This window comes from Chrysemys picta, chromosome 3 (genome assembly GCF_011386835.1).
Source record: "Chrysemys picta bellii isolate R12L10 chromosome 3, ASM1138683v2, whole genome shotgun sequence".
Lineage (NCBI taxonomy): Eukaryota > Metazoa > Chordata > Testudines > Emydidae > Chrysemys > Chrysemys picta.
Genome location: NC_088793.1, coordinates 32386241 through 32412594, shown reverse-complemented (window position 1 = coordinate 32412594; position 26354 = coordinate 32386241). Strand labels below are relative to the sequence as shown.

The 26354-nt window shown below is 42.8% G+C and overlaps 2 protein-coding genes across 4 annotated transcripts in view; one reads left to right on the top strand and one right to left on the bottom strand.

Moving 5' to 3' along the window:
- Positions 1 to 1948, top strand: part of ATP6V1C2 (ATPase H+ transporting V1 subunit C2) — a 28919-nt gene extending 26971 nt beyond the window's left edge. Inside the window, exons 11-13 of one of the 3 annotated variants that reach the window (XM_005293120.4) lie at positions 312 to 409; positions 874 to 1003; positions 1651 to 1948. In XM_005293120.4, coding sequence (XP_005293177.1) covers positions 312 to 409; positions 874 to 1003; positions 1651 to 1746 — 324 coding nt within the window. In that variant the 3' untranslated portion in view covers positions 1747 to 1948. Of the gene's footprint in view, positions 1 to 311; positions 410 to 873; positions 1310 to 1650 lie in introns of those variants that run through there. The other 2 variants (XM_065587707.1, XM_008179880.4) reach the window with 2 other exon arrangements.
- Positions 1949 to 3379: 1431 nt separating this feature from the next.
- Positions 3380 to 25811, bottom strand: PDIA6 (protein disulfide isomerase family A member 6). Its single transcript, XM_005293119.5, has 13 exons — positions 25640 to 25811; positions 19830 to 19971; positions 17685 to 17742; positions 16917 to 17043; positions 15585 to 15691; positions 12567 to 12703; positions 11947 to 12061; positions 10554 to 10694; positions 8865 to 8949; positions 8702 to 8774; positions 7010 to 7168; positions 4893 to 4989; positions 3380 to 3853 (listed from the first exon to the last, which is right to left on the bottom strand). The coding sequence occupies exons 1-13, from the start codon at positions 25671 to 25673 to the stop codon at positions 3785 to 3787; spliced, it is 1344 nt and encodes a 447-aa protein (XP_005293176.1). The 5' UTR covers positions 25674 to 25811; the 3' UTR covers positions 3380 to 3784.
- Between the last annotated feature and the right edge of the window lie 543 nt (positions 25812 to 26354).

The following is a 26354-nucleotide window of genomic DNA, read 5'->3' as shown; positions in this document are numbered from 1 at the left end:
CTGATACAGCCCTTGTCACTGTAGTATCTCAGCAGCTCATATAAATGAATTTTTAAGCTCACAGCAGCCCTATAGGGTAGAAAAACCTTTTACACAGGGGGAAACTGAGGCACGGGCTAGTCAGTGACTTGCCCAAGGTCACTCACGCTTGTGGATGAGCCTGGAACCCTGTCTAGTGCCTCATCCACTAAATCATCTTTCCTTCCCTACTGGCCCCCAATCACAAATGTGAATGGTTTGTAATTAGTACCACGATCAATACTTCCAAAGCAAGGTGAGAAATAGCAATGTTATTCTGTTTATTGCCATAGGGGCCACTACTGCGCTGGCTGAAAGTGAACTTCAGTGAAGCATTTGTGGCTTGGATTCACGTGAAAGCCCTGAGAGTTTTTGTTGAATCTGTCCTGAGGTAAGCCGGTCAATATGCAGAAGTTAAAACAAGTGGTTTATTTTCATATAGCAGTGTTCAGCCATAACTTTAGTGGGACTCACCACTTTACAGTCAGCTCTAGCAATTCCTACCAGCACATGGAAAATTTAGATGACTGAAGAACAGCGCTGCAGCTTGAAGGAGGCAAAAGGGGGAAAGTAACTATTCAAGTATATTTACAGGGGACGAGTAAAATGAGGAGAGAACACGTTGGGGAGAGAACACGTTGTTTAATCCACTTTAGGCTTCACAAGGGTGCTCCCATGCAATATCATCAGGTGATGAGACAAAACAAGGGAAAGACACTCTGCACTGGTGGAGAGGAGTGAGCTGGTGAAAACAGGCTGATATGAGATTGGAGAGATAGGAGGAAGAGTTCCCAGAGAGGTTTGAAATGAATGCACTGTACCAAGAGCACAAAGTGTATGTCTGTGTATTTAAAGGTACGGCCTACCCGTGAATTTCCAGGCAATGCTGCTGCAGCCCAGCAAGAAGTCTGTAAAACGCCTGAGAGATGTTCTTAATGCAGTCTTCAAACATCTGGATGAAGTAGCAGCAGCAAGTATAATGGATGTAGGTGTTCAGTCTACTGCAGGAGAGACTATGGCCATTAGTTCTGAACAAGACTATATATTTGCAAGACTTTGTATCAATTTAATTAAAACCAGTGCTCAGGAACCAGATCATGTAGCACCTCATGCTCCAGGGTTTAGGCCTATCTCAAGGGGTTAGGAGAACTAGTGTGGGAGGCCTAATGGGACATTTCATACACTTCCCTCTGAAGCATCTGGCCACCATCAGGGGATACTGGACTAGACAGACCTCGCTTCGGATCCAGGGGTGGCAATTCCTGTGAACAAAAAGCCCCCTAGTTTCTCCCCAGCATCCATGTTGGCTACTCCTAAGTAATATTTACAAAAACTTTAAGGTTCACTTTATTCTAATGGAGGTGAGCACAATCCCATGGTAGGGAGCAATTTACAGACAAGTGGCTAATAGGAATCCACCCTAGAAGGTGGAGGTGGTGAAGTTAGTTTTGTATAAATACTTCAAAAAGAATCCACAAAGTCAGAACTGAGCATGACTTCTCAGACAGAACGCTTTGATTAAAGCGGATGTAAGAGTATGTTCTAGTTACTGACAGGGATGTAAAAACACAAGTGATCATATCTCAGAATAGTTTATTTCTAGCACCTAAGTTACTTTGTCTCCTTTTGCAGATGAGTATGGACATTCCTGGTTTACAACTGAGCAATCAAGAATACTATCCTTATGTCTATTTCAAGATCGACCTCAGTCTTCTTGATTACAGTTAAGAATTAAAAAAAAAAAAATCAAGCTTGACTTACTCATGTGCAAGTCCCCAGTGTCCCAGTAGAGTTATGCTCTTCAGCCATTAAGAATCAAATTAAAATGCAGGCACCTGCTTAGCTGGATAATTTTATAAGAATTCTTTTGCACAGTAATTTAAAATTGTCAATCTACTCCACTTTGAAAGTAAAGTGTTTTACTATTTTATACTGTCTCTTCACTTTGTATGGTTAGAAAACATGCTTCACAAGCAGGTGGATTTTATTTATTTATTTTGTAAGTTACAAAGAGGGGATCATCATCTTTACTGGAATTTAAAATAAAATCAAAAGTTAAAATAGTCTGGTGGTTAGTGGGTTAACTAGCAATGTACAATCAGGTTTTGGTTTTTCAGCTATAGCTTCAGATGTTACTAATCCAACAGAAAGTCAGGAAATCCTGCTCTTAACCTTAAAACCAGATTGGGTTAAATTTTCAAAGGCTCCAAGTGCCTAAGTCACTTTTGAAAACACGATTTTAAAGCCCAAGGGTTCGTCTACACTTAAAATGCTTCAGCAGCAGCACAGCTATACCGATGCTGCTGCAGCACTTAGTGGAGACGCAATCTCTGCTGACAGGAGAGCGTCTCCCGTCGGCATAGGTGCTCCACCACCCTGGGATTTTTATCCCGGATCCTTTAGTTAGAATTTAATTATTGAAGGCCAGCGTGAAATCACCACCCATAGCTGGTACATTCCATCAACTTGTCAGTGTGAAAGACTCTTTAAAGACAATATTGGGTTGGGATAGATTTGTAAAATTATTGTGAAAAGGAGCTTTCAGCTATGCCATCTCCTTATCTCACACAGGTCAGTCCCATGAACAGTAACTTTGCTAGACATTGTTACAATAGGGGGCCAGCTGTAGAATAATTTATTTAGTACCTTTGGCCTTAAGTTTTTATAATATTGATTTTACAAACAGCAATAATTATACCAAACACCAAAGTGTAGCCACCCCTGGGGTGAAACAGTAAGTATTTTAACAGTGTAAGATGGGAAGCAAAGAATACTAGATCCAATGGAAAATGCAGGGGAAATTTAAGAAGGCAGAACATAATCACCCAAGTTGGAATTTGGCCAGGATGCTGGAGATAACGCCTGGATTCTGTTGAAGAGACCAGTCAGTATCAGTTTTAGGCCTCTCTATACAGAGAGAGAAAGCTGCTACAGCAGCACATTGACTCTTCACACTCTGGTGGGTCACTGGCTCACTACCAACTCAGAAGAAAACTGCCACTTTCTGAAATCAGCAGCACTTTTCACCAGCCTGCATTTTCCCTAGAGATCTCCCATTCAAGCAGCAACTGAGCTACAAGATGACAAGATCACCTTTTGAGGTGACATGTTGTTTCTGAGAAACTGAAAATCCCTGAAAATAGGAGGAAGGGGAAGACTAGAAAGAGCATTTTAAACCAAGATTGTCTGGTCTAATCTTCAGGCAAAGACTGTCAAGAAGTTTTATAGCGGCAGGGTAGTTTAAGAGCCTTACAGCACCATTCCTTATGATATACACTGTTCACTTTGCAACAGTCATCTGAACCTGGACAGCTTTAATTGTGTGCAAGTTTGTTGCTCTGTACAAGACTAATAGTCTATGTCAAAAATATCTTGTTTTATTCTTTAATTGAAACAGAAGCTGGTCAGGTTCTATCTGAATGGGAAAAAAAATTACATTTAAAACTGGTTACAGTAACATCCCCCAGAAACACTCAAAGAGCACACACTCTATGGACAAAATAAAAACCAAGATGTTGTAATCAAAGATCAACGTTGTCCTCAAAATATTTGTTACACAGAATACAATCAAATTTACTGGTTACAACAATTCATAGAATTTTTGCAATGTTTTCTTGAGAGGCATACAGTTCACTGTCGCAGTGTTGCAGAGAGCTGGCCAAGTGCTACTTCTCTGTAAAAAGGCCACTGGAATATCCATTTGATTGTGAACAATGTTCCAAACTGCTGCACAAACCCTCCCAAGAAAAGAAACTTCCTGAAGATCTCACAATTCGTCTTTATCCCAGTCTTCAAGATCCACATCACTGAGATCAATGTCATCTTCAACTGGAAGCTGTGGAACCGCAAGCAGAGTTTTTGAACACCAGTGCTTGTAATGCTGTTCTAATATGTGACTTGAAAAATCAATGCCCTGCTGAGGACGACAGAGGTGTCTTCCAAAATAAGATTAAGTCTGGATGTACACAGAGAGCTAAATGGCACTTCAGTGGAAAAAGTTGATGCTCACATGACTGAAAGACCCTTAGTGCATTTCAACATAGGCCCAGTGGCCACTTCACTGAGCTTGGGACCAGTACAATACATGTTTCTTGGGGTGCTTTCTACCAGGGAATTTATTTGGAACACACTATCCAGAAAGTTGGAACTTGTACAGCATTGCCAAGTTCTTATTAAAACAAAGCCACACCACTGATTCTTTGGCTCCTCCCCGTCTTTTTAAAAACCCAACAGACTTTTGCCACTGAACCCTATATAATCGAGGATTTACTGCATGCCTCAATTATCATGACTTCATTATCAATTAAAACTGTGTAGTTAAGTCCCATGCAAGTGAAACTTTTTGAGTGTCAAGTCACTATACTGCAGGGTCAAGGCCCATCTAAATTTCAGGTGCTATAGTGTAGTGACCCCTTTAGTTCACACACTAAAGTTCCCTCATTACCGCATGTTGGCAATAAATTGCGTTTCAGCCTCAACTGTTTGAAATTGAATACTAATGACTAGGACATAAGACTTTAACAAGGCAGAGTATAACTGTCCATAACTTCAGATAACTAGCTATCTGGTAGGCCTGGTTAGGTTTCCAATTGTTTAAATCCTGTTGTCTCTGTAACCAGGAGACTCAATAGAGTTTTAGTTTAGAGAATCAGCATTACAATATTACCTCGCTATTCTTTATTACCAAGTGGCTATGGAGGTAAGTTTAAAAAGCAGCAGTCTGAATACTTTGTGAGGGAAACTACTAAGTGTTTCACTTACTCTGGGAATAGGCATTTTGAGAAAGCATGTCCACCCTGGTTCAGTTCCTCTGTCCAGTATTTCTTTTTAACCTAACAAGATGTTCATGCACCCAGCAAAGTGGTGCCTCTTACCTCACCATCTTTGCCATCCCACGGCTCGACTGTGTTAATTTTAGGGAAACCCCCACCACCTACTGGTGCAGTAGATCCACGACCAAAGGAGAGTTCCCTGGGAGAGAGGATGGGAGGGGGAAGAAAAACAAAAGACAACATTTAAGAAGTTTCCAATCTCATCCACCTCAAACACACTGTATTACTTTGTATACATTTTATAGGGAATTAGGTGTGCTACTGCATGCTTAGCTTGAGTGGATCCCAATTCCAAAATATCAAATAACCCTACTCTGAGGTTCATAGATCATTAGACAATGGTAAAAACTTTGAAGGTGACAAGAATAATTCATCTCCTTCAAGTCAGAAGCCTAAATCTTTATCAGTTACAGAGTGACTCAGAGGATGAACAGCTTCTGCATTCATCTCAACCTGCCCTGCTAATTCAGTTTGCAGAACGAGAGTGACCTTTATGAACAAGCATTATTCCTTTCAGTATTTTTTTCAGTGGTAAATTCACACTTATTCTGAGGTTGGCATTCATTATCTCGTTAAAGTCTATGTTTTCCTGCTCCTCTCCCCTCGGAGGCTTAGTTTTCCTGATTTCAGTTGAACAGTTTACAGGCTTCCTATCACATTACATAAAGTCATACGTGTTACAGCATCATGCTCAGCTTGCACTAAGAGAGCTAACTAGCGCTATTGTGACTGTACTACTTTCCTTATACACAGCACACCTGAGCTGAAGTGTCAATGTCATCTTCTACTTTGCAAGGCCTTCTCTTTGGTAAGGTAACACCAATCTTTAATTACATAGCCCATCAATATGGTACCGTGGGATATTTGCCCTAGGAAGACTGTCCTCTGGCATCACTATTCACAGCCCCTGTAGAGGTCTCACTAAAGTTGTTTTAAAACATACAAGAACTTACTAAGTTTGAGAAATGACAGACATTTGTCACAGCAGTGCTGACCATCAGCGTATGGACATTTTCTGATATGCTTTTTGAGGATATTACTTTTGTATTTAGTAGGCCTTAAATTTCATCGAATAAACTTACATCTTTTTGCTTAATGGAAAAAAATTCTGGTAGATTTCAACCCAAAACTAAATGGAAAACCCACTAAATCAGTCTAATAAACATTGGTTTAGGTTGACGCCTCCACAATGATTTTTTACATCCTTGTAAGTATGTACATTATACAGCAGATTCTGTTCTGTGCCACTGTCACAGAGGAGTGCTAGGGTTAACAGTGCATCAACTGGTTTGAAAGAATACTCTTATGAACTCATTGGTGTTGGCAGTTGTGGGGTTTTCCATCAGAGACAAGGAGTTATTTCAACAAATCCCTTAACTCAGCTGCTCGCAACCAATGGACTCATGCTAGTAAAGTTCATGATACTTCCTGTTTCACTGAAGCTACCCAGAGCACATAATCACAACGTGAAGTACTCTGGATTCAAATGAACTTCTAATATTGGTGAAGTCACTGTCCCAGGATGTCCCAGGTGCAAAACCAACTTTTTCTGAAGTGGTGGTTAGAACGTTCCATGCTTAGTGCATGCCCAATCTGGTGGAGGGAGGAAGAGTGGTGGCTGGGAGAGACATGGAGCACAGAAATCCACACTGATGTTTTTGCTTCACGGTGCATTTGTAAAACGTAGGAAGAATGGTGATGGTGCAGACCTACCTTCAGACACTGGGTAAAGGAAAATTCTGCATTGGACTTGAATTATTAGCACAATCTCAATCTATTAGAATCAAACAGAATCAAATAGGCTCCACGTCCTCTGTCCCCCCGATGCGACTGCCATGCTAACTACTTTGAGTATTTGGCAACTTACAGTTTAAGGGCTCAGTCTGATCCTGCAATCCTCTGTAGGATCAGGCTCTTATGTTTTCTGACACTCCTCCCTAACCCTACATTTTAGTTAAAAAAAAAAAGAGCCAACAACAAAAAACCCACAGCAACTATTCATCTTATTTTCAGAGCGCCACACTCTTGACTGAATTTACACTGGCATGCCAATGTACATTGTACAATGTGTTCTGTCTCCACAGATCCAGAGACTTTATTAAATGAACAGTTTAAATTACTTAAAAAATAAATAAATAAAATAAAAAGACAGTTTGTACCTGAGAAACTCATTAATCCCCTGTTCACTGAAAGATCCTTTCAGGAGGGCAAATTTCATCTTCCGTGCATTAACTGCTGCCATTGCTGGGTACCCAAATCCTCCAATTCCCAATGAGTTTTCAAGCTCAGACTGAGCTCCAGCCTCTGTCCACAGCCACCTTTAATAAATAAATACATAAATAAATAAATAAAAAGAGAACCTTGATGACAGTACAGTATTACTGCTTTTACACCAGTTTTTGGCAGGTCTGCTTTTTCATTAGCAAAAACATCCTTGGCCTTTGTAGCATCGTTCACAGGGCTGCACAGATTCCCACCCAGTAAAACTTATAAAGTTTAAGGAAGATTCCAAAGTTTTAGATCAGTAGCATCATGGGCAATGGTGTCTGCACTATCACGGAGAACCTCATCTCTCTCCAGTCTCTTGCTATTCAAGTCAGTAAGGCCTAGCCGTGATGTGGAATCATGCTCTGACTATGTGAAGAAAACCTTTCAATCTTCAACAATGACTTCTAGCCCAAGGTCCCAAAGGAGGCCCAGCCATTGAAGTCTGTACCATAGAAGTGGCTATAAACAGATGCTCCTACAAGACAGGAACCATGTTACTGAACCAATGCTTAAGCACAGTTGAACAGTTACAGACTTGCTCTATTTCAACAGATTTCTGTGCTTTAACCTACGCAGGCAAGTCTTACAGTGGGCTAAGTCACATACCTAAACAAGAAAAACTGTGGCCTTAAATCACACCTGAGGCAGGTTGCGGAGCAGAGAAAGAGTGTGTTATGTTTCCACTCCCCAGTTGGCTAATTCAGTTTCTCTTGCCCCTAACTAGTCCTCCAGGGAAAGTGAAGCATTAGACCAGTCAGGAGTTGATAGGGTCTCAGCACTCCACCCAAGTCTGTCATGCCACCCCGTCTCCCTCCTGTGGCCTCTTTCCCAGCATCTGCCATGTCAGAATGCTCCCCCACACTTCCTGTGATGCCCAGCAACCTGGAGTCCACAGCTAACCCTAAGGCAACATCACCCTCCTTAGCAGACCTCTCCCTGGCTGGTGGGAAAGGAAAGATGCACTGGCTCAATCCAGCATGGAGGAAGAGGGAGAGAAGGAGAAAGAAAATGCCATCTGGCCCATAGTGGGAATGCGAGAGAAGACATTAACAGAGCCTGCACTTCTGAAATATAATCAGACACAACAGAGAGAAACCAGCCTACCAAAGTAAGGCTCCAAAGAAACCAGACACATTTTACAGCTCAAATATTGCTTTCAATGTTCAGACCTGGGAGGTATGTTTGATCTAATCTCAATGTTTAGATGGCATTAGCTTTAAGTAGTCAAAATGCACATTTGAAGGCAAGGTGAAAAAAGGATTAAATCCAGTTGGGTATTTTGTTTGTTTTTTTAACCAGATCCTGTTTAAAAAATAGTCATGTTGACAAGAGGTATCCACTGACTTATTCACAGGGCTTTTTGTTTTACCATGCTCTTAGCTTATCTGCAATATAGCACCCTCAGATGCAAGGCTGTGCCCATCTCTGCAAGGTATCTAAGTATTTCTATAGAAAAATAGACACGGATCTTACAGAATACAGGGTAACTACCTCTCCGAATCTAATGTGGACGTCTGATGTCCTCCATACCCCCCACCTCCCCCTTTTTCAAGAGAAGTGGCCAAGCCAGCAATGACACTTACCCCCACATTTTCTTTTTGTATTTGTCTGCCATTTTTAACATGACTTCCAAGTAGGAATTTCTACCTGCAGCTCCTGTTTGCCAGACAGAATTTTGACAAGTTAAGGCAGGTCGATTTTTTCCTTAAGTGATACTATAAAGAAAAATGCTTCCTTTTATTCTACCTGTATCAAGAATATGGGGCAACACAGCAATGACACAGAGCTGGTGGGCATCACAGGTAGTCTTCACAACATTTTCATCAATAATCTGGGAGAATGAAACAAGAAATCAAAGATTATAAAACGCCACAGCACTCAGGTGATTAACAGTGCTGGGTGCCATAGCCTCAAACTTAGTTCTACCTGAAGAGACAACTGCTTTGAGTAAGAAAGAAAACTACTTTGCCCCATGGCAACATGCCAGAAGAGAGACTGCGAGCCTCTCTCTAGTCCACTAGCAGGACGCTCATCTGAAACGCCATGCCCAAACCTATGCATATTCCCACTAATACTGTTGGTGCTGCATATTCAAATGTGAGGGGAGAACAAACGGAGACTCAGTTGATAGGGAATAAAGTTTTAAATAGCCTGTCAGCAGGCTAATGATAAAAGCTAGTGAAGTGGTTACCAGCAACATGTGGGGAAGAGGCCGGTGCAGCAGACAGAATCTCCATGGTAAAAATTCCACTGAACTGAGAACAGTTAGGGTGACTTCAGTGCCTCTGATGAAGCCAACCCCACTTGAGATGCTGCTAAATCTTCCCTGCCAAGAGGGACTTCGAGTCTTGAGGCTCATTAGACAAACATATTGTGGTTTGTCAACAACAAAAAAGGCCTAGTCCAACCCTGCCAATCTCCAGGGGGTGAAGGGGTTCGTGCACATTTTATAATTTTGTCAGCCACCAAGATACCATGAATTGGGGGGAGGAGGGGAGAGAAGGGTGGCAGTGTGATGCCAGGCTAGGTAACTATTACTTCTGAACAACAGTTTATTTCCTGTGAACTGGATCAAATTGCACTCAAGTGATGCAGGCACCCAACCCCGGTGAAACTTTTGTGTGGGTCAGATTACATAAACTGTTAATGGTGCTGCAATGTTAATATTCTCCATGTGTACCCTAGACACATTGCTACAACGTGCAGCTCAATCGAAGTTTGCCCAGTAGTGTCATTAGCTTCTGTGATGTCAGTTTTTGTTTAAATGGGAAAGTTATTCAATTGGCCAGTCCCTCACCTCAGCGCACAGATTTTATCACGGGCTAAGGCACAAGGTTTGTGGGAGCTCCTTGTTAAAATAACGGCAGCACAACACACTACATAACAGGAGTCAATATCTGCTTCACAGTCAGTGGTTCAAATCCAGTCCATGTCAATCAAATCTAGAAGCTACGAACTGTAGGCTGTTGTTAGACTAAGTGACGTGAGTGTGGTTTCCACCCAGTTCTTAGTATACAGGTGGTCCACATGACAAAGCCACCACCAGAGTCTCTGCAAAGGGGCCAAGGTTTTAGTGGAAATGGAATCTGAACTTTCATGTCACCCCTCCTCTTCAAATGAGGATTTAGATACGCTGGCAAGATAGCTCGTACTGCTGCTACCTTCACGGTATCTATTTCATGGATCAAGGTGTTCAGCATTCAGGACTGTCAGTCCAGCTTCTTTAATGAGCAGTATTATTCACGGTAAAAGATATAAAGCCACACCATGGACCGGGTTGTGATCTTTGGGTACTTTTGATCCAAAAATAGTTCTGCTCATGCACCACTTTGGTCATTTTCTTTACCATCACTATTTTTCTTAAAAATAACAGCAGGGCCCAAGAGACAGGATGGAAAAACGCTCAGAGAAGTTAGGTTTGCAGAGCAGGGATACCTCGAGCAGCTCAGGTGGTGGGGCACTTTCAGAAAAAAGATCCAGAGCTCGGGCAACTATATCAGATCTTGTTCTTCCACCATCGTAATCAACAGGGTCTTCCCCTTTCTGAAAGATCTTGATTGTGGGAAACCCACGGATCTGCAATAAAATGTGGAAATTATTAGTTCAAATTAACAAGAACGTAGTTGGTTGCAAGAGTACCACCATGATGTGCTCTAGATAAAGAGGGAGAGTTTTGCATCAAGACAGGGGATCTCCACACTACATCACAGGGCTACACCCTCAGCCTAAACATTTTAAAGGCAAGTTAGTTATTCCTCGTCTATGCTACAATTTAAAATTGTGTTAGTCAATACATGTTAAAAACACTATCAGCTATTGTAGTATCAGTGTCTGTGGTGCATCAAGGATCCAAGTTTTGACACCAGATCTCCCTAAAACCATGGATTTAAATATCAGCAGGGCCAGCTTAATCCTTCATGCCTCTGAAGGCAAAGGTGAAGATCTACTGAGTTTATTAGGGGAGAGGGGGAGCCCTGTTAAGAACTGTGGCCACCTCTACATCACAGGGACCTTAAAAAGCAACTTGTTTTTAATAAGAGTTTGTTCAAAGTACTTTCACTGATTGCCAACAGATTATCAGTGACAGCTGAATTTCAGTGAGATTGAATTCACCCTACACCCGCACGCTACTCGGTGGCGTTTTTTCTTTCTACCTTCTTAAACTATTTTAGTATTAATGAGCTATGGAAGGACACGTAATACTTTTAAAAATCAGGCCCTCAGGAGCCAAGTGGGGTTTTCAAAAGCAACTAGACACCTCACACCCATTGAAATCAATGAGTTTTATGTGCCTAGGTGCCTCTGAAAACCTCACTAGGTGCCCTAATACCTTTAAAAAATCAGGACAAACCTCTTTCTGGGGGAGAGAGAGCCAATGAGGCACCAAGTTCTGAGCCCGTGGTATCACTACATCTGTATAGCTAACATGACACCTTTGGAATTCTTTCAGCTGGAGATACCAGCTGCACTCAGACCCATGTACAAAAAATGCCAGTCTCACAGAAGTGGTATACACTTTAGGATGGCACTTAGTAAATTGCTATAGGGCGCAGTTATGCCAGACCTCATGGAAGCAAATTGCAGGAGTCATGAAGATACTTTCTCAATGGCAACGTCTATATTTATTCCACCTTCTCTCAGCCTTTGGGAAAAGCACTAATTTCTCCATGAATTGCTCAAGTCCCTTTAATACTAATATTTCTTAGTACTAAGAACTAAAAGTAAGTGCTGAGGTAAGAGAGTTCTTTAGGTATTACCAGGAAACGTGACCTATTAGAGATATTGCAAACACAGGGAGGGAATTTTCAAGCCTGTAGAGCACACTCACCCCATACCGGCTGGCTAACATCTGATTCACTGTAGCATCTACAGCCGCCAGTTTTACTTTTCCCTTGGTTTGTTCTTTCACTTCTGTGGCAGCAGCTGCCCATTCTGGCTCCAGACTGGAAAGCAACATAATGCCAATTACTAGCAGTAAAAATTGGCATTTTAGAGGCAAGTGAGTGAAACCACAACCCACAGCCTATACCTGGAGGAGTGCGTTCTCTCCAGAGTAGGAGCAGCTCTGGAAAAGGACTCAAGGACTACATGGAATATCTCAGGACATCTCGAATTCTGGGACTAGAAGACTCTCTTAACATAAGAAACTTTCAAAGGGCCCGATCTTGTTCCCACTGGTGGCAGTGGGAATTTTGCTGGTGATTTCAAATGAAGCAGGATTGGGTCCAACAAATGCTAAATTAAAAACTGGGTGGGGTGGGAAACGGACACAGGTTCCCTGGTAAATTCTGGAGTGGGCAAGTTAATGAATAACTTGCACCATTGTAAAGACCCACTTCCAATAAAACAAGAGAGCCAGGGTCCCAATTCAAGAAATAAGCCTGCTTACATACATTGTAGATGACAAGCGTGTACCAATTTTAAATGATTGCCAACAGCTTCACTTACTTTTTGCAGTGTCCACACCATGGGGCATAAAACTCTACCAGCCAAACGTCATCACTATTCAAAACGTTCTTATCAAAGCTGTCATCAGTCAGATCAATCACATCCTTCTTATCCCCGCCTCCACTTTCTCGGCTACTCTGTAGGTCCAAAATAAAACCTGTTAAGCTGGGGGAACTTTTGCATTGCTCCCTCACATAACCACACCACAGCAGCCCCAGATGTGATCTCTTTCATATGTGTACCTACACACTTCTTTGCTAAATTAAAACAAGTTTATCAGAAATATCCAAGTTCAGACAATTTCCAATGCTAGAGCTATCCATGTCAATAACACCCATAGAGCATATAGATTGCAGCTAACTCCTAAAGACCTATGGGAAGCAATACTATAGTCTCTGGAAAGACCAGAACTCTGATCTTAATGGCTCAAGACCTTTTGGTGCCCTTTTAGAAAGAAGTCTCACAGGCAGAATATAAAGGGACCCAGTTAGGTTAAAAAAAGTTACCATTAAAAAAGTTCTTATCCACTTTGGTAGGTTAAGTATAAAAATTTCAGGAGGTTCCTAAATCAGTTAGGTGCAAAGTCATATTTTCAGAAGTGACGTAGGCACATAGGAGCCTAAATCCTGTTGAAAATCAATGGTCTTCAGTCACTTTTGAAAATGGGAGCTGGGTACCAAGCGTTTTTGACAACGTTGCCCTATGACTTTTTGAGAGTTCTTATTTTTCATTGTTCTGTTTATATTTTCCACTTCAGGGCTTGGACTATGAAATAATCTCATTCATTCAATGCAGCACTTAATGCTTGGCAGCTGGTCTCGTTCCTGGTTATGTTTTGCTTTCTGGCTCTCACATTAATTTAACTAACTACTTTGAGGTCCTCAGATGGAACGTGCCACAGAATTGCAAACACTAATGAACTTAGCCTTAATACAACTCTGAGGAAGGGATGAAGGAACCCCATTTAATACATGGAGAAACAGACAAAGATTGAAGGCCAAATCACCCCTTCCACAGGTCTCTCTTGCATTAGTGCTTAGAAACTTGACAAGCCTCCACATGCAGGGCTTGTCCGCACTTACATATTATAGGCTCTAACTTGCTGGCTCAGGGGCATGAAAAATCACCCCCCAGAGCGCAGCAAGTTTGAGCGCTTTAAAGCGCTAGTGTGGACAGGCTCCGAGCGCTGGGAGCGAGCTATTCCCCTTGTGGAGGTGGATTACCAGGAGCGCTTTGAAGTTTCTAGTGTAGACGTAGCCACAGTTACTCATCTCTTTGGGAGAGTAGGACTTCTCTCCTCATGGAGGGGACTGCAGGTCCTGGTGTCATGAGGCCACTGTGCAAAGCGATGCACTGAGCACTCCAGAGATTTGCATATCTGCTGCAGACAAGAACTGATGCATTACTGCAGGCCAGCAGTGGAGCTGCTCTCCGTATGCTGGCACAGCCAACAGCAAAGAAAGGAATGGGAGATTCCAGAAGATGGCTGGGTTTAGGGACATGCTGCAGGCTCCATGGAAGGAAATACTAGCTGGATCAGTACCATGTTACACAGTACATTTCCAGAGAGTCAGAGGATGCTTCAGAATGGCCCAAACCCAGCTGCTCCCCTCGCCTGCCCAACTAAGTCCTCTCAGAACCCAAAGAGCATCAAACCTGCAGAAGGGCTTATAGCAACACTGGATGTTGCTGTTAGGCTTATTTTACCACCCACCCAGGCCTTTCTGCTTGCCAGTTTTGGCTGATATTTGCACAAGTCTCCTCCCCTCCAGCCATGCATTCGGACAGAACAGTTTGGTTCTAAGTGACTTGGCCAAGGTCACAGAGGAAGCCTTACAGCAGAGCCAAGAACAGAACCTAACACTCCCGTGTCCTGTGCCACAAGAGCCTCCTTAGCTCCCTCACCAGAGCACTGGTGAAGTATTTGAGTTGCACAAAGCTGTTTTCACTGATGTAAAGATGGTTTTATGAAATGTGTATGTTCAGATTAGGTTCTGCAACCCTTCAGGCAGATACATGTAAAACCTAAATTTCCTGACAATGTCCCGTTAGTCTATACACATTCAGTTAAGGATTCAGAATCTCCAAGTGTCTGAGTTTCTTTTTAAAAAGGATTTTAGTCTACCGTTAACCTAATGAGGTTTATATTCAAATCACTATGTGATGCTTTAGCCAAGCTACTCCCACTGACTGCAGTGGATGCGTCAAGCTAAAGAACTAGGCCACTTTTAAAGTACTGATCATATTTTTGATGATTGCCATCAGCATTTAACTTGCTCAAGTTATTAATAACTCTGTATTATAATACTTATCATTAGAACGTTGTGGAGATGAAAAACGTCAGCTAATACCTAAAAATTCCACTTCTACAAGTCAACAGCTGAAATGATTTTTTACTGTCAGGAAAAATAAGTTCCTTCAAGTTGAATTACTAAACCTCTAAAAGGCTTATAGACATCCTGAATAGTTACTGCTGGACTGAGATAAACATGCCATATAAACCATTTTGGCCAATGAAGAGTTCTACTGCAGTTGGTATACCACATCAGGGCTACATGCAACCTGGCTGTTTTCTAAACCATGTAATTCGCTTTATCTTACCTTATGGGTATGTCTACACAGCAAGCAGAAACCTGCAGCAGCAAGTCTCAGAGCCTGGGTCAACAGACTCACACTCAAGTTACAGCACTAAAAATAGCTGTGTAGACATTCAGGCTTGTGCTGCAGCTTGGACTCTGAAGCCCATCTCCCTCCCTAGGCGTTCTGGTTGCCATGCTTGTGGCTTTTCTGGGATGTGCTGCCAAACAGCCCAAAGAGATAATCTTCTGTCAGTCAGCTTAACCAATACCCAAAGTTCTTTCACACACTTTGCAAGTGTCGTACCAGCATGAACACAGAAAGTGATCCCTTGCACCCTCAAGTGCTACACAGAGCTCGGAGCACAAGTCTCTGATTTGCTGCAGAAGACATGAAGACTCATCAATAAAAATAATGCATTATCCATTCCCTGAGAAATACCTGCTTTCCAGAACTATATCCTCCACTTCTGCCACTAAGACGATCCTTTACCAGTGATCGAAGAGCACTTAAAGCAGCATCAACAATAGCGTCACTTGTTCTGCCACCTGTGACATAGCAGAATAAAGAGGTAAAGGGCTGAACTGTAAAATCTCATTAGCACCTTATTTAACAAGCTTAGATTCAAGGCCCATCCTGCTCCTGTTGGCTTCCAGTGGGCACAGGATTGGCCCTGACATTTTGTGTATGGTGGGAGTCAACTAACTTGGGCACTAAGGTTGCTCAAGTGTATTTTCTTACAAATGTTAAAAAGCAAAGAAGTTACATGCAAGGCAATACTGACATTGAACACAATACTCTACAAGCATTAGGTCACTACCACCATGACAGCACACGAATACCCTCTCTAATAAACCCTCATCCTCAGTGCATGCACATCAAGAAAAATCAGTAATATCTTACTGCAATGCCTCGGACCTTCCAAACTTGAGCACTGCAGTGTGGTTTAACTGGGAATCTGCTATTATGTTTCCATGACATCAAAACAGATGAATTACTCAACTGCAACTAAGAGTAGCAGAGTTCTTCTCTGTTTGTTTCCTAAAATAACCACAATCTACATGAAGATACCTGATTTTTAAGGCTGGGAGTTTGTCATGGAGGATTTTGTGACTTTCCAAGACCTCCGTGACTTCTGCAGTGGCTGGCCCGGAGGCTGCCTGAGCAGCTTGGGTGGCCCCCTGGCCAGCCACACCTGGGGCACCTCCCTGACCCCAGCAGCAGGAGTTTGGGTGTGGGAGGGGGCTCAGGATTGGGGCACAGGAGGGGGTGAGGGCTCTGGCCAGCACTTACCTCGGGGAAGAAGGGCTCCCAGTAAGTAGCGACATCCCCCTCCCTCAGTTCCTAGGTGGAGGCGTGGCCAGGCAGCTCTGTGTGCTGTCTCCATCCGCAGACAGCGCCCCCGCAGCTCCCATTGGCCGTGGTTTCCAGCAATGGGAGCTGGCACTCGGGGTGGAGGCAGCATGCAGAGCTGCCTGGCCACGCCTCCACCTAGGAGCTGAAGGAGGGGGATGTCGCCACTTCTGGGGAGGCGCAGATTCAGACAGGGAGCTTGCCAGGCCCTCCACCCCAGCCCCAGCAGGGGTCCCAAGCCACCCCCCCAAGATTTAGTCAGGGGTATATAGTACAAGTCATGGACAGGTCATGGGCTATGAATTTTTGTTTACTGCCCGTGACCCGTCCATGACTTCCTTACTGATTATAGATAGCAGATATAGAATATCACACGAGACATGACACACAACACACGAAAGACTACCACACAGCACTTACCCTGGTAATCTTCTGCTTTGTTCTTGTTGGATCCAAATATCTTGATAGTTGGAAATCCTCGAACACCGTACTGACCACCTAGGGACTGATGCTTATCTGCATCAACTGCACCGACTTTCACAACACCCTATTTAAATTGTAAAAAGCTTCCACTGTAATTTAATGCATTTGATAGCAGGAACCATAAGGGTCAGGTGGAAAGAACCAGTGAGTAATTTACTGGGGATGTTTGGGGCCATGGCAGCTTAGTAGTTGGGAATGGGAGAGACAGTCGTCAATTAATGTTTTTGTTTATAAAAAAAAAAAAAGCGTGTAGAATGAATTTGCTGTTTATTCTAAGCTCAGCAGATCACTGCATTGTCACATTTTCCATACTGAAACAAATGCCAGTATGTAGCAGTTTACAGAGCTATTTCCACACACCCAACCTGTGCTAGTTCTGGGATCTAAAGACATTCAGAGGATTGGGAGGGTGGAGGAAGAAAAATATTGCTCAGCCAGAAGTCTGGATTATAAACATATAAACCATAGATTTTTGATTCTATAACAGCCTTTCAAAGCAGTTATGGAAGTTCACCAGGAAAAGCAAAAACCCTTGACAGATTATCTAGAAAAAAACTGATGTTTTCCCCATTAAAGAATTTTACTTGTCCAGGGCTAGTAGAATTTCACTGAGGTAAAGTTAGTTGTAAGTTTCTAAGAGAGTTGACAAAAGCCAATCCCCCAACGCCAAAGCACTGCTTGCATGTGGGGAAAGTTTAAACTTACTTTTAATGCTGTCGCTGCTTTCTTCCATTCAGGAGTTAGTCTTTGACAATGACCACACCTGTTGGAAAAATAAATTTATTTTCACTCAAGCTGGTACTTATTTCATTTCACAAAATACCTAAGAAATCAATGTAGTTTGAACTCTGCAAGAGTCCAGCATACGAGCGTAATCAATCCATTTGCAATGGAGTTGGGAGTTCTAGCCATGTGAGGGGGAAGAATACCAAGTTCTGATATCACTGTATCACTGCAGAAACCAAGAGTAAACGTTGCAAAGGATTCTTACCCTGCTGACAACAGTAATCTAAAAACTAGCCTCAAATTGAGATGGTGAGCTCCAACCCAGCAAGAGAACTGTATATGATAAGAACTTGGACTTCCTAGTACTGTTAAGCCTTAAAGAAAGGAGAGGGGAAATCGCAAGGGAAGTTTTTCCAGTGAAGCAGAACACCCAAGCAATCCTGATTGAGGGGTGATAACTGAGTTGTGCAGATCTGCTTAAACAAACTAGAGGCATGTCAGAGAAAACTGTAAGAGTATACACATGCTCTGGTAAGCTGTGGTTTTCAGTAAGCTACTCTTCTGTTTCTGGTGTGTAAAAGACATTTTCTTCTGCAAAGAGCATACACTGAGATCTTACCATTTTCTTATACTTCCATTATGCTTTGCCCCAGGCAACCACGGAAGACTTTCCTTTTTTTGCTGTTTACTTTACGACAGGCTATCTTTAGTTATAAAGAATTAGAACCTGGATGTGTTAGCCCAACAATGATTCACCCTTATTAGTATGCTGCTATTACATTTCATAGAGAAGATGAGGGAGACAACGCTTTGCCTACAATAGTAATACAAGCTAAGTTGGGCGGGGGGGGGGGGGGGGTCGGGGGTCATAACCACAAATTCAGCCTTATGCCTTCTTGGTGGGGTCAGGCTGGGAAAGACAGGACTGAGAGAAACTCTTCATTTAGAACACTCTGCTAATCAATTTTAGGGCTGCCAAATGATTAAAAAATTAATTGCGATTAATTGCAGTTTTAATCACACTGTTACACAATAATAGAATGCCATTTATTTAAATATTTTGGGATGTTTTCTACATTTTCAAATATATTGATTTCAATTATAACAGAATTCAAAGTATACAAGGCTCACTTTATATTATTTTTATTACAAATATTTGCACTGTAGAAAAGAAACAAAAGAAATAGTATTTTTCAATTCACTTCACACAAGTGCTGTAGTGCAATCTCTTTCGTGAAAGTGCAACTTACAACTGTAAAAACATAACTGCACTCAACTGGCACGTAAATATCTTGCAACACCGGCTACAACAGTACCATATGAACGCCTGTTCTCACTTTCAGGTGTCATCATATAATAAGAAGTAGGCAGCATTATCTCCCGTAAATGTAAACAAATTTGTCTATCTTAGCGATTGACTGAACAAAAAGTAGGACTGAGTGGACTTGTAGGCTTTAATTTTTACATTGTTTTTCACGGCAAAGGGATTGAACTACAGTACTTGTATGAAGTGAATTAAAAAATACTATTTCTTTTGTTTATCTTTTCTACAGTGCAAATATTTGTAATAAAAAATAATATAAAGTGAGCACTGTATACTTTGTATTCAGTGTTGTAATTGAAATATATTTGAAAATGTAGAAAAACATCCAAAATATTCATAATAAATTTCAATTGGTATTCTATTAATGTAGTGTGATTAAAACTGCAATTGTGATAAAATTAGTTAATTGCTTGAGTTAACGGCGATTGACAGTCCTAATTATTTTTCTATCTTTACTGAAGTTAGTATTGAAAGTTATAAACGTAAAAAGATTTGAGCGTCTAGGCTGGGATCTAATGCACCTCTTACCAATCCAGACTAACTATTTCCTGCCAAGCTGTTCTATAAACCCAGGTTTATTTTGCTGGCCACAAGGCTATTGAAATGCATTTAAACCCAAGTAAGATCTGTGCTAGAGAGTGAATGGTTGGTCCAGGATTTCTAGTAAGTCACCTTTTGTATTCCTCCAAGATACAAGGGTGAGCAGGAAGTCCTTTGTTTATAGAAATTAGGCAACCTTTTACAAGCACACTTGCCAGGATAGCATGTGCTAGGGTTCTCTGACTAGCTATGATACTTACCATGGTGCGTAGAATTCTACCAGCCATAAACTGTCACTCTGAATGACTTCCTTATTGAAGTTTGTTGGTGTTAGCTCAATCACATCATCACTGGAGGAATATAGGCTGTTAGCTGCCAGGAAGAATGTGCAGCTCACAGCTCCTAGAACAAAAAGCAAACCCAAATTATACTCCCATCAAAATTATCAATGGCTGTACTAGATTCATGGCTGAATCACAACCCTCCCACCTCCTTTTTGTTTTAGCAGTAGGGAGAAAGAAAGAGACAGGAACACCAAATCTGCCAGAGGGAGGGAAATTGCAGCAACCCATCTCTTTCATCGCCATCCTGCAGAAACCTTCCCATGCAAAGATGGGACCCAGGACTCCATGGGTTTAGGTGACAGATGCTTTCTATACCACCATCTTCCAGCAAACATGCTGGAATTTATGCTGCCTCTCCAAACCCCTTTAAAGATTTTTGGCTCACGTTTGGAGGCCATAGCAACTACCTGAAGGCCTGGAACAGTACAGACAGGCTAGACCTCCATGTGAATACCCTGGAAATCTGTAGGATGTCCTCACAGGTCTCAGTTAAAATGGAAGGTTGGCTGGCCACACCCCTTACCCAACAACATGATACAAGGACAGCATAGGCAAAAATTCTCAGATCTTTTCCCCACAAGATAACAGGACAGGTGTCTTAGTTCAATTATTTCAAGTTACACTGGTTTGGCGTCTAAGACTTGCTACATTCAATTTGGAACTAGTACCAAACAGCAGCAGCAGGAGGGGTAGGAAGGAAGGAACTCCTCTGTCCTTGCTACTGATGAGTCCTAGCACCTATAGTATTGTTTTGTTTCTCAGGTGGGAGGGAAACCAGCAGTCAGTCTTTGGGTCACACCTCCTGGAATAACAAACACTCTAAAATAGGGATGTAAAAGGTTAACCGGTTAACCAGTTAGCATCAGTCTTACCGGTTTTGGTTAACGGTTAATGATTAAACTCCGCTGCCCACTGGAGCCCAGGACTCCACTGCTGCCCCGGGTGCAGGGCCGACAGTGGAGTCCCCGGGCGCGGCGGCGGGTGGTGAAGGCCGGCAGCAAAGTCCCTGGACATGGGAGCCGGGATCCTTGGGCCGGGAGCGGAGCCCCACGTAAAACATGGTGGTACTGCAGCACCCCCCGCACCCTTAGTTCTCCGGTTAAACATTTAACTGTGTAACCGATAAAATTTTAATCGGTTACACGGTTCCTTTTTTTAACTGCTATTTACATCCCTACTCTAAAAGGGCCCTTTGAACTCTAGAAGATTTTTCATGGTGAAAAGCTGAGCAACTCTTTTTGTTGAACTGGAGACGGTGCAGAGAAGAGCCATAAAAATTATCCAAGGGCTGGAAAAAATGACTTAAGAGTGAGAGACTTAAGGAACTCAATCTGTTTAAACTTATCTAAAGATCAAGAGGTGACTTGAATACAATATATTAAGTACCTTCATGGAGAGAAAATACCAGCTACTAAAAGGCTCTTCAAAATAGAAGAGCAAAACATAACAAGAACCAATGGCTGGAAGTTAAAGCCAGATAAAAATTTGTGATGTGTTTCTAGTTTGAATTTAACAGTGAAGGGGATTAACCATTGGAACAAACTACCAAAGGAAATGGTGGATTCTCCATCTCTTGAAGTCTTTACATGAAGACTGGCTGCCTTTCTGGAAGATCTGCCTTAGTGATGATGAAATTCTATGGCCCATGTTACAAAGGTGGCCAGAGTAAGTAGTAATACCACCTCTTACACAGCGTTTTCCTTCAGTAGGTCTCAAAGTGCTTTACAATGGAAGTCAGTATCATTATCCCCATTTTACAGATGGGGAAACTAAGCCATGGAGGTGAAGAGACAAGCCCATAGTCTCAGACCTTATGACCAGAAGGGATCACTGTGATCATCTTCTAGTCTGACCTCTTGCACATAGCAGGCCACAGAACCTCACCCACCCACTGCAGTAATAGGCCCGTAACCTCCGGCTGAGTTACTTAAATCCTCAAATCTTGATTTACAGACTTCAAGTTACAGAGACACCTTTTACTCTATTTCAGACCAACAAGTGACCCAGGCCCTCTGCAGAGGAAGGCAAACCCACCCCCAAGATCTCTGCCAATCTGACCTGGAGGAAAATTCCTTTCCGACCCCAGCAAATCAGTGGCAGTGCTGGGAATAAAGCACAGTTCTCCTGAGTCCCATTCCAGTGATCTCTACTCAACCACACTGCCTCATAATGGTCCATTCTGGCCTTAAAATCTGTGAGTTTCTTTTGGAGTAAACCTGGACCAGTGCAAGTATGTTTATCCATGTTCTAGAGAGTCTTTCTTCCCCTCATCCTCTTCTCCCAGACAAAAGTAATACTACCCTCCCACAGGTGATCAACTCACACCAGTGTACTTCAGGAGTGATACGCAGCCCACATACAATCGCTCTTGCAACATGTCAGGCTGACCTACAGTAACAGCTGCCATTGGGGGTGAGGTAAGACACTGAGAAAGTGAAAGAGAGCCTTAGTTGCATGGTACAGCTGCTCTTAAGAGAAAAGGAAAACTTCCCCTCAGAGTTGAATATACTGTATGTACAATTACAGCAAGACTTTTTCAGGAAGTAACTCTACATCACCCAAGATGATTTGTGGCAGAATTAAGTCAAAACTAGAGCTCAATGAATTTTATTCAATAATTTCTGCCATTTTCCCCCTTTTCATAAAGGGATCTTCCAATTTATCAGAAGCTTTTGTTAATCAGCAAATTGTTAACAGTTCATTATGAAATCTGCCCCAAGTCATTTTCTGTTCCTAGACTGGAAGACATCGAACTAACCAAAAGTGTGATTTGCGACTTCTACAATCACATATGCAATTTGAAATTTGTCTTCGGCAAAATATAAGGTTAAAACTCACTTTCACACAAACAGTAATCAAGCCTGGAAAGCTCAAAGGGCAGATTTAAATTTTATTAGGGAATATTTAGAAAAAATAAACGATACAGAAAATTTGAAGTGTTAGTTATTGGTCATTGGGGGTAACATACAGAGTATAGGGATATGTTGGTGTTTTGGGGCTGGGCAGCACACACAGTATAATAATACAAAGCAAAAGGATCCCCAGTGCTGTCAAATCAAAATTTGCTTTACAATTTGAATGAATTATACAGAAAACAAGAACATTCACAGTTATGACAGAATAGAAGTATAAATGCTAGATAGAAACCTTCACTGTCATGACAAAAGCCAACTACTGACAGGGCTAAGGAAGAAATTTCCCCTAAGAGCAGATTATTTCACGCGTCCCTTACTAAGGATTTTTGTATAAGTCTGATTACTGTGCAGTTTATAAACTGGTGCACATGCATGACAGGAAGAAACTCCACCCTGGCCATGCATGGTGCTGTTTATTCAGTATTTCTCACTACCTGTGAATGTTTTAAGGGATCCACACTCACAAAAGTGTCAGAGGGGTAGGTTGAGTAATGGAGGTGAATAAAAGGCCACAAAAGTATTTATTTAGTCTCTACTCTACTCTTCCCCCCCATCAACATGCTTTGCTTTCTGATAAAATATCAATTTCTCACACTGGTGTGCAGGGTCCTAGTTATGTGCAGCCATGTAAATAAAGCATCAAAACACTCACTGGAGATGTAAAACAGAATTCATTTAATTAGGCCTGGATATGGGGGGGGGGGGGGGAAGAAATACATACTGTGGGGCTGTACTACAAAAACCGAACAGGTAATCTTAAGTGTTCTACCACTATGCCTCCTACTGCAAATGATTCATCATTTTGCAATAGTTGAAGTGTACACTGTAGACAGCTTTGCTTTCTATCTTAAGAGAGCAGTCATCTCAGCACTTATTTCCACTTCCAATATATTTATATTGCATTTGGTTGTCTCTCTTTGGCCATTTCCTCTTATTCATCTTTCATTTCACCTGCCAGTTACTGCACATTTCTATTGGTTTCAACATGGATTTCCATTTTCCAGTAAGTATCACATCTGAATCTGTATTTTGAACCTTCCCATTTAACCATCCGTACTGGTTGCCTTCCTGTAATTATTATTATTATTATTTTGGTTAGGGGGTATTATGCATGCCTTGAGTCTTACGATGTATTTTGCTGCTTATGATATATATGCTGAGTCTGAGAAATTTAGTTCTCATTTTTAATTATCTTCCTTTAAAAAAAATAATAAGTTTCACTTTCTAAACTTGTGTGTCACAATGCTTATCCCTCCATGCAAAAACTTACTTACATTGTGGTCGCTAGTACTCAGTAGCCTAGCTATCATTAATTCTTCACCTGTATGTTACTTAGGATGATAGTCTTTGCTCTTGTGTGCTCTGGAGCTAGCAGTTACAAGCAATTATTTAAGATGTTAAGAGACAATTTATCAACACGATTCCATTAGGACATGATGCTTCTATGTACAGATAATTGCAGTCTCCATTACCACCATTTTATTAGATTTAGTTGCTGCTTTGATCTCCCCTCAAAGTTATGCACTCAACACTTTTTACAATTCAGGAATCCAGTGGCATAACCATGCAGCCTATTTGTATTCTATGATTTGGCCTTTGCATCCCCAATCATGTTACATCTCACAACTTGAACCCTTATCTCCTGGAATGATCTTCATGCATGGAGAATAGTCTCCTACACCTCCATTGGAAAGTGTGACTCAACTAAGAATAAGGTTTGCTATAGATGGATACCTTGGTAAGGTTAGAAAATACACAGAGAAGTAACATTTTTAGAATCAGAGTCCAACAGTCCCATGAACTCCCACAGTTGTTCAATAGGAGCTTGGCCGAAATTAGAACAGATCTGGGTTCCTATAAATGCGAGGTGGAAGAGGCTCACCACTGGCTCATGTAGCCCATTACCCCAGGAGCAAGCGCAGAATTCTTTCTGGCTATTTGTCAGGCCTAATTTTATAATGTCTTCAGGAACAGGGCTCCTACTTTCAGAGGGGTAGCCATGTTAGTCTGTATCAGCAAAAACAAGGAGGAGTCCTTGTGGCATCTTAGAGACTAACAAATTGTTTGCCCAAATAAAGGTGTTAGTCTCTAAGGTGCCACAAGGACTCCTCGTTGTTCAGGGCTCCTACTGTTTCCCGTGAAAGATTATTCTGCAGCCTACCGAATCTCCCCATTAGGAGGTTTCTTCCTTGAGCCTGAATCTATGTTCTTTTTCAATTAGTTTCACCCCGTTTCCTGGTCACACACTTTCACCCTCATCCACACACTTCTCCCCTCGCAGCTTGTGTCCCAGATACTCACACCATCGCGCTCCCCCCACCAGCACACACACAGCCCACTGCAAACCCAATCTGGCTAGACAGCACTATGGGCCCGATGGCCCCACCAGCGGGCGATCTGCAGGAGCTGCACACCGACCGAACAGGGAAGGCCGGACTCGGTCGTGAGCCTCCCGCTCCTCACAATGCCCTGGGCCCCAGGACACCCACCCCTCCGGCCCGGCAGCGCCGGCCCCCAGCCCCTAGAGGCAAGGCCCGCCGCCCTACGACCTCGGGCCCCAGGCAAGGTGGGCTCGTGCCGAGCCAAGGGTCTCACGGCTCCATGCAGAGCAGGGAGCTCGGCCAGCGATGGAGTGTCCGCCAGGGTCTCCGCCCTGCGGGGCAGGGCCCCTCCCCCCGCAGCCAGCTCCCAGCGGAGCCCTCTGACCCGGGCTCTAGCCCCGCAGACGCCACGATCCCAACCCACGCTGGCCACCCCGTGCCCCTTCCGCCGGCGCCCGTGCACGGCCCGGCCAGCCCGCAGGGCGCCTACCTAGCAGGAGGCGGCTCGTGCCGAACATCCCCATGGTGGCCGAGCTGCTCCGGGTCTCACGATCGGGTTCCCTTACCGCAACCGGCCGCTACAATCCACTTCCCCCCACCACCCTGCCCACGCGGCCCCGCGTTCCCAGCCGTGGCCGCTGCTCATTGGTGCTGCCGCCGTTCTCTCATTTGCATAGCCAATAGATGGCGGCCGGGTCATTCCCAGCAGGGGGTGAGAGCATTCGGAGGGTGGAGCCTGGCGGCCCCCCTGAGCCTATGGCGGGTGGAATCGTGGCTGGGTCTGAGGTTGTAGCCTGGAGGAGCTCATGGGGTTCCCCGCCCTGTTCTCCTCCCGTGGCACTATATGTGAAAGAAAATGTAGCATCAAAGGAAGTAAAAAGCTTAAGTGAATCCACATGTTCCATAGAATCTCTATGGGTAGTAATTTCATGTTCTAATAAGAATATAACAGTAGGGATCTATTATCGACCACCTGACCAGGCCAGTGATAATGAGGATGAAATGCTAAGGGAGATTAGAGAGGCTATCAAAATAAATAACTCAATAATAGTGCGGGATTTCCATTAACCCCATATTGACTGGGAACATGTCACCTCAGGATGAAATGCAGAGACAAAATTTCTCGATATTTTAAATGACTGCTTCTTGGAGCAGCTGGTACAGGAACTCATAAGGGGAGAGGCAAGTCTCCATTTAGTCCTGAG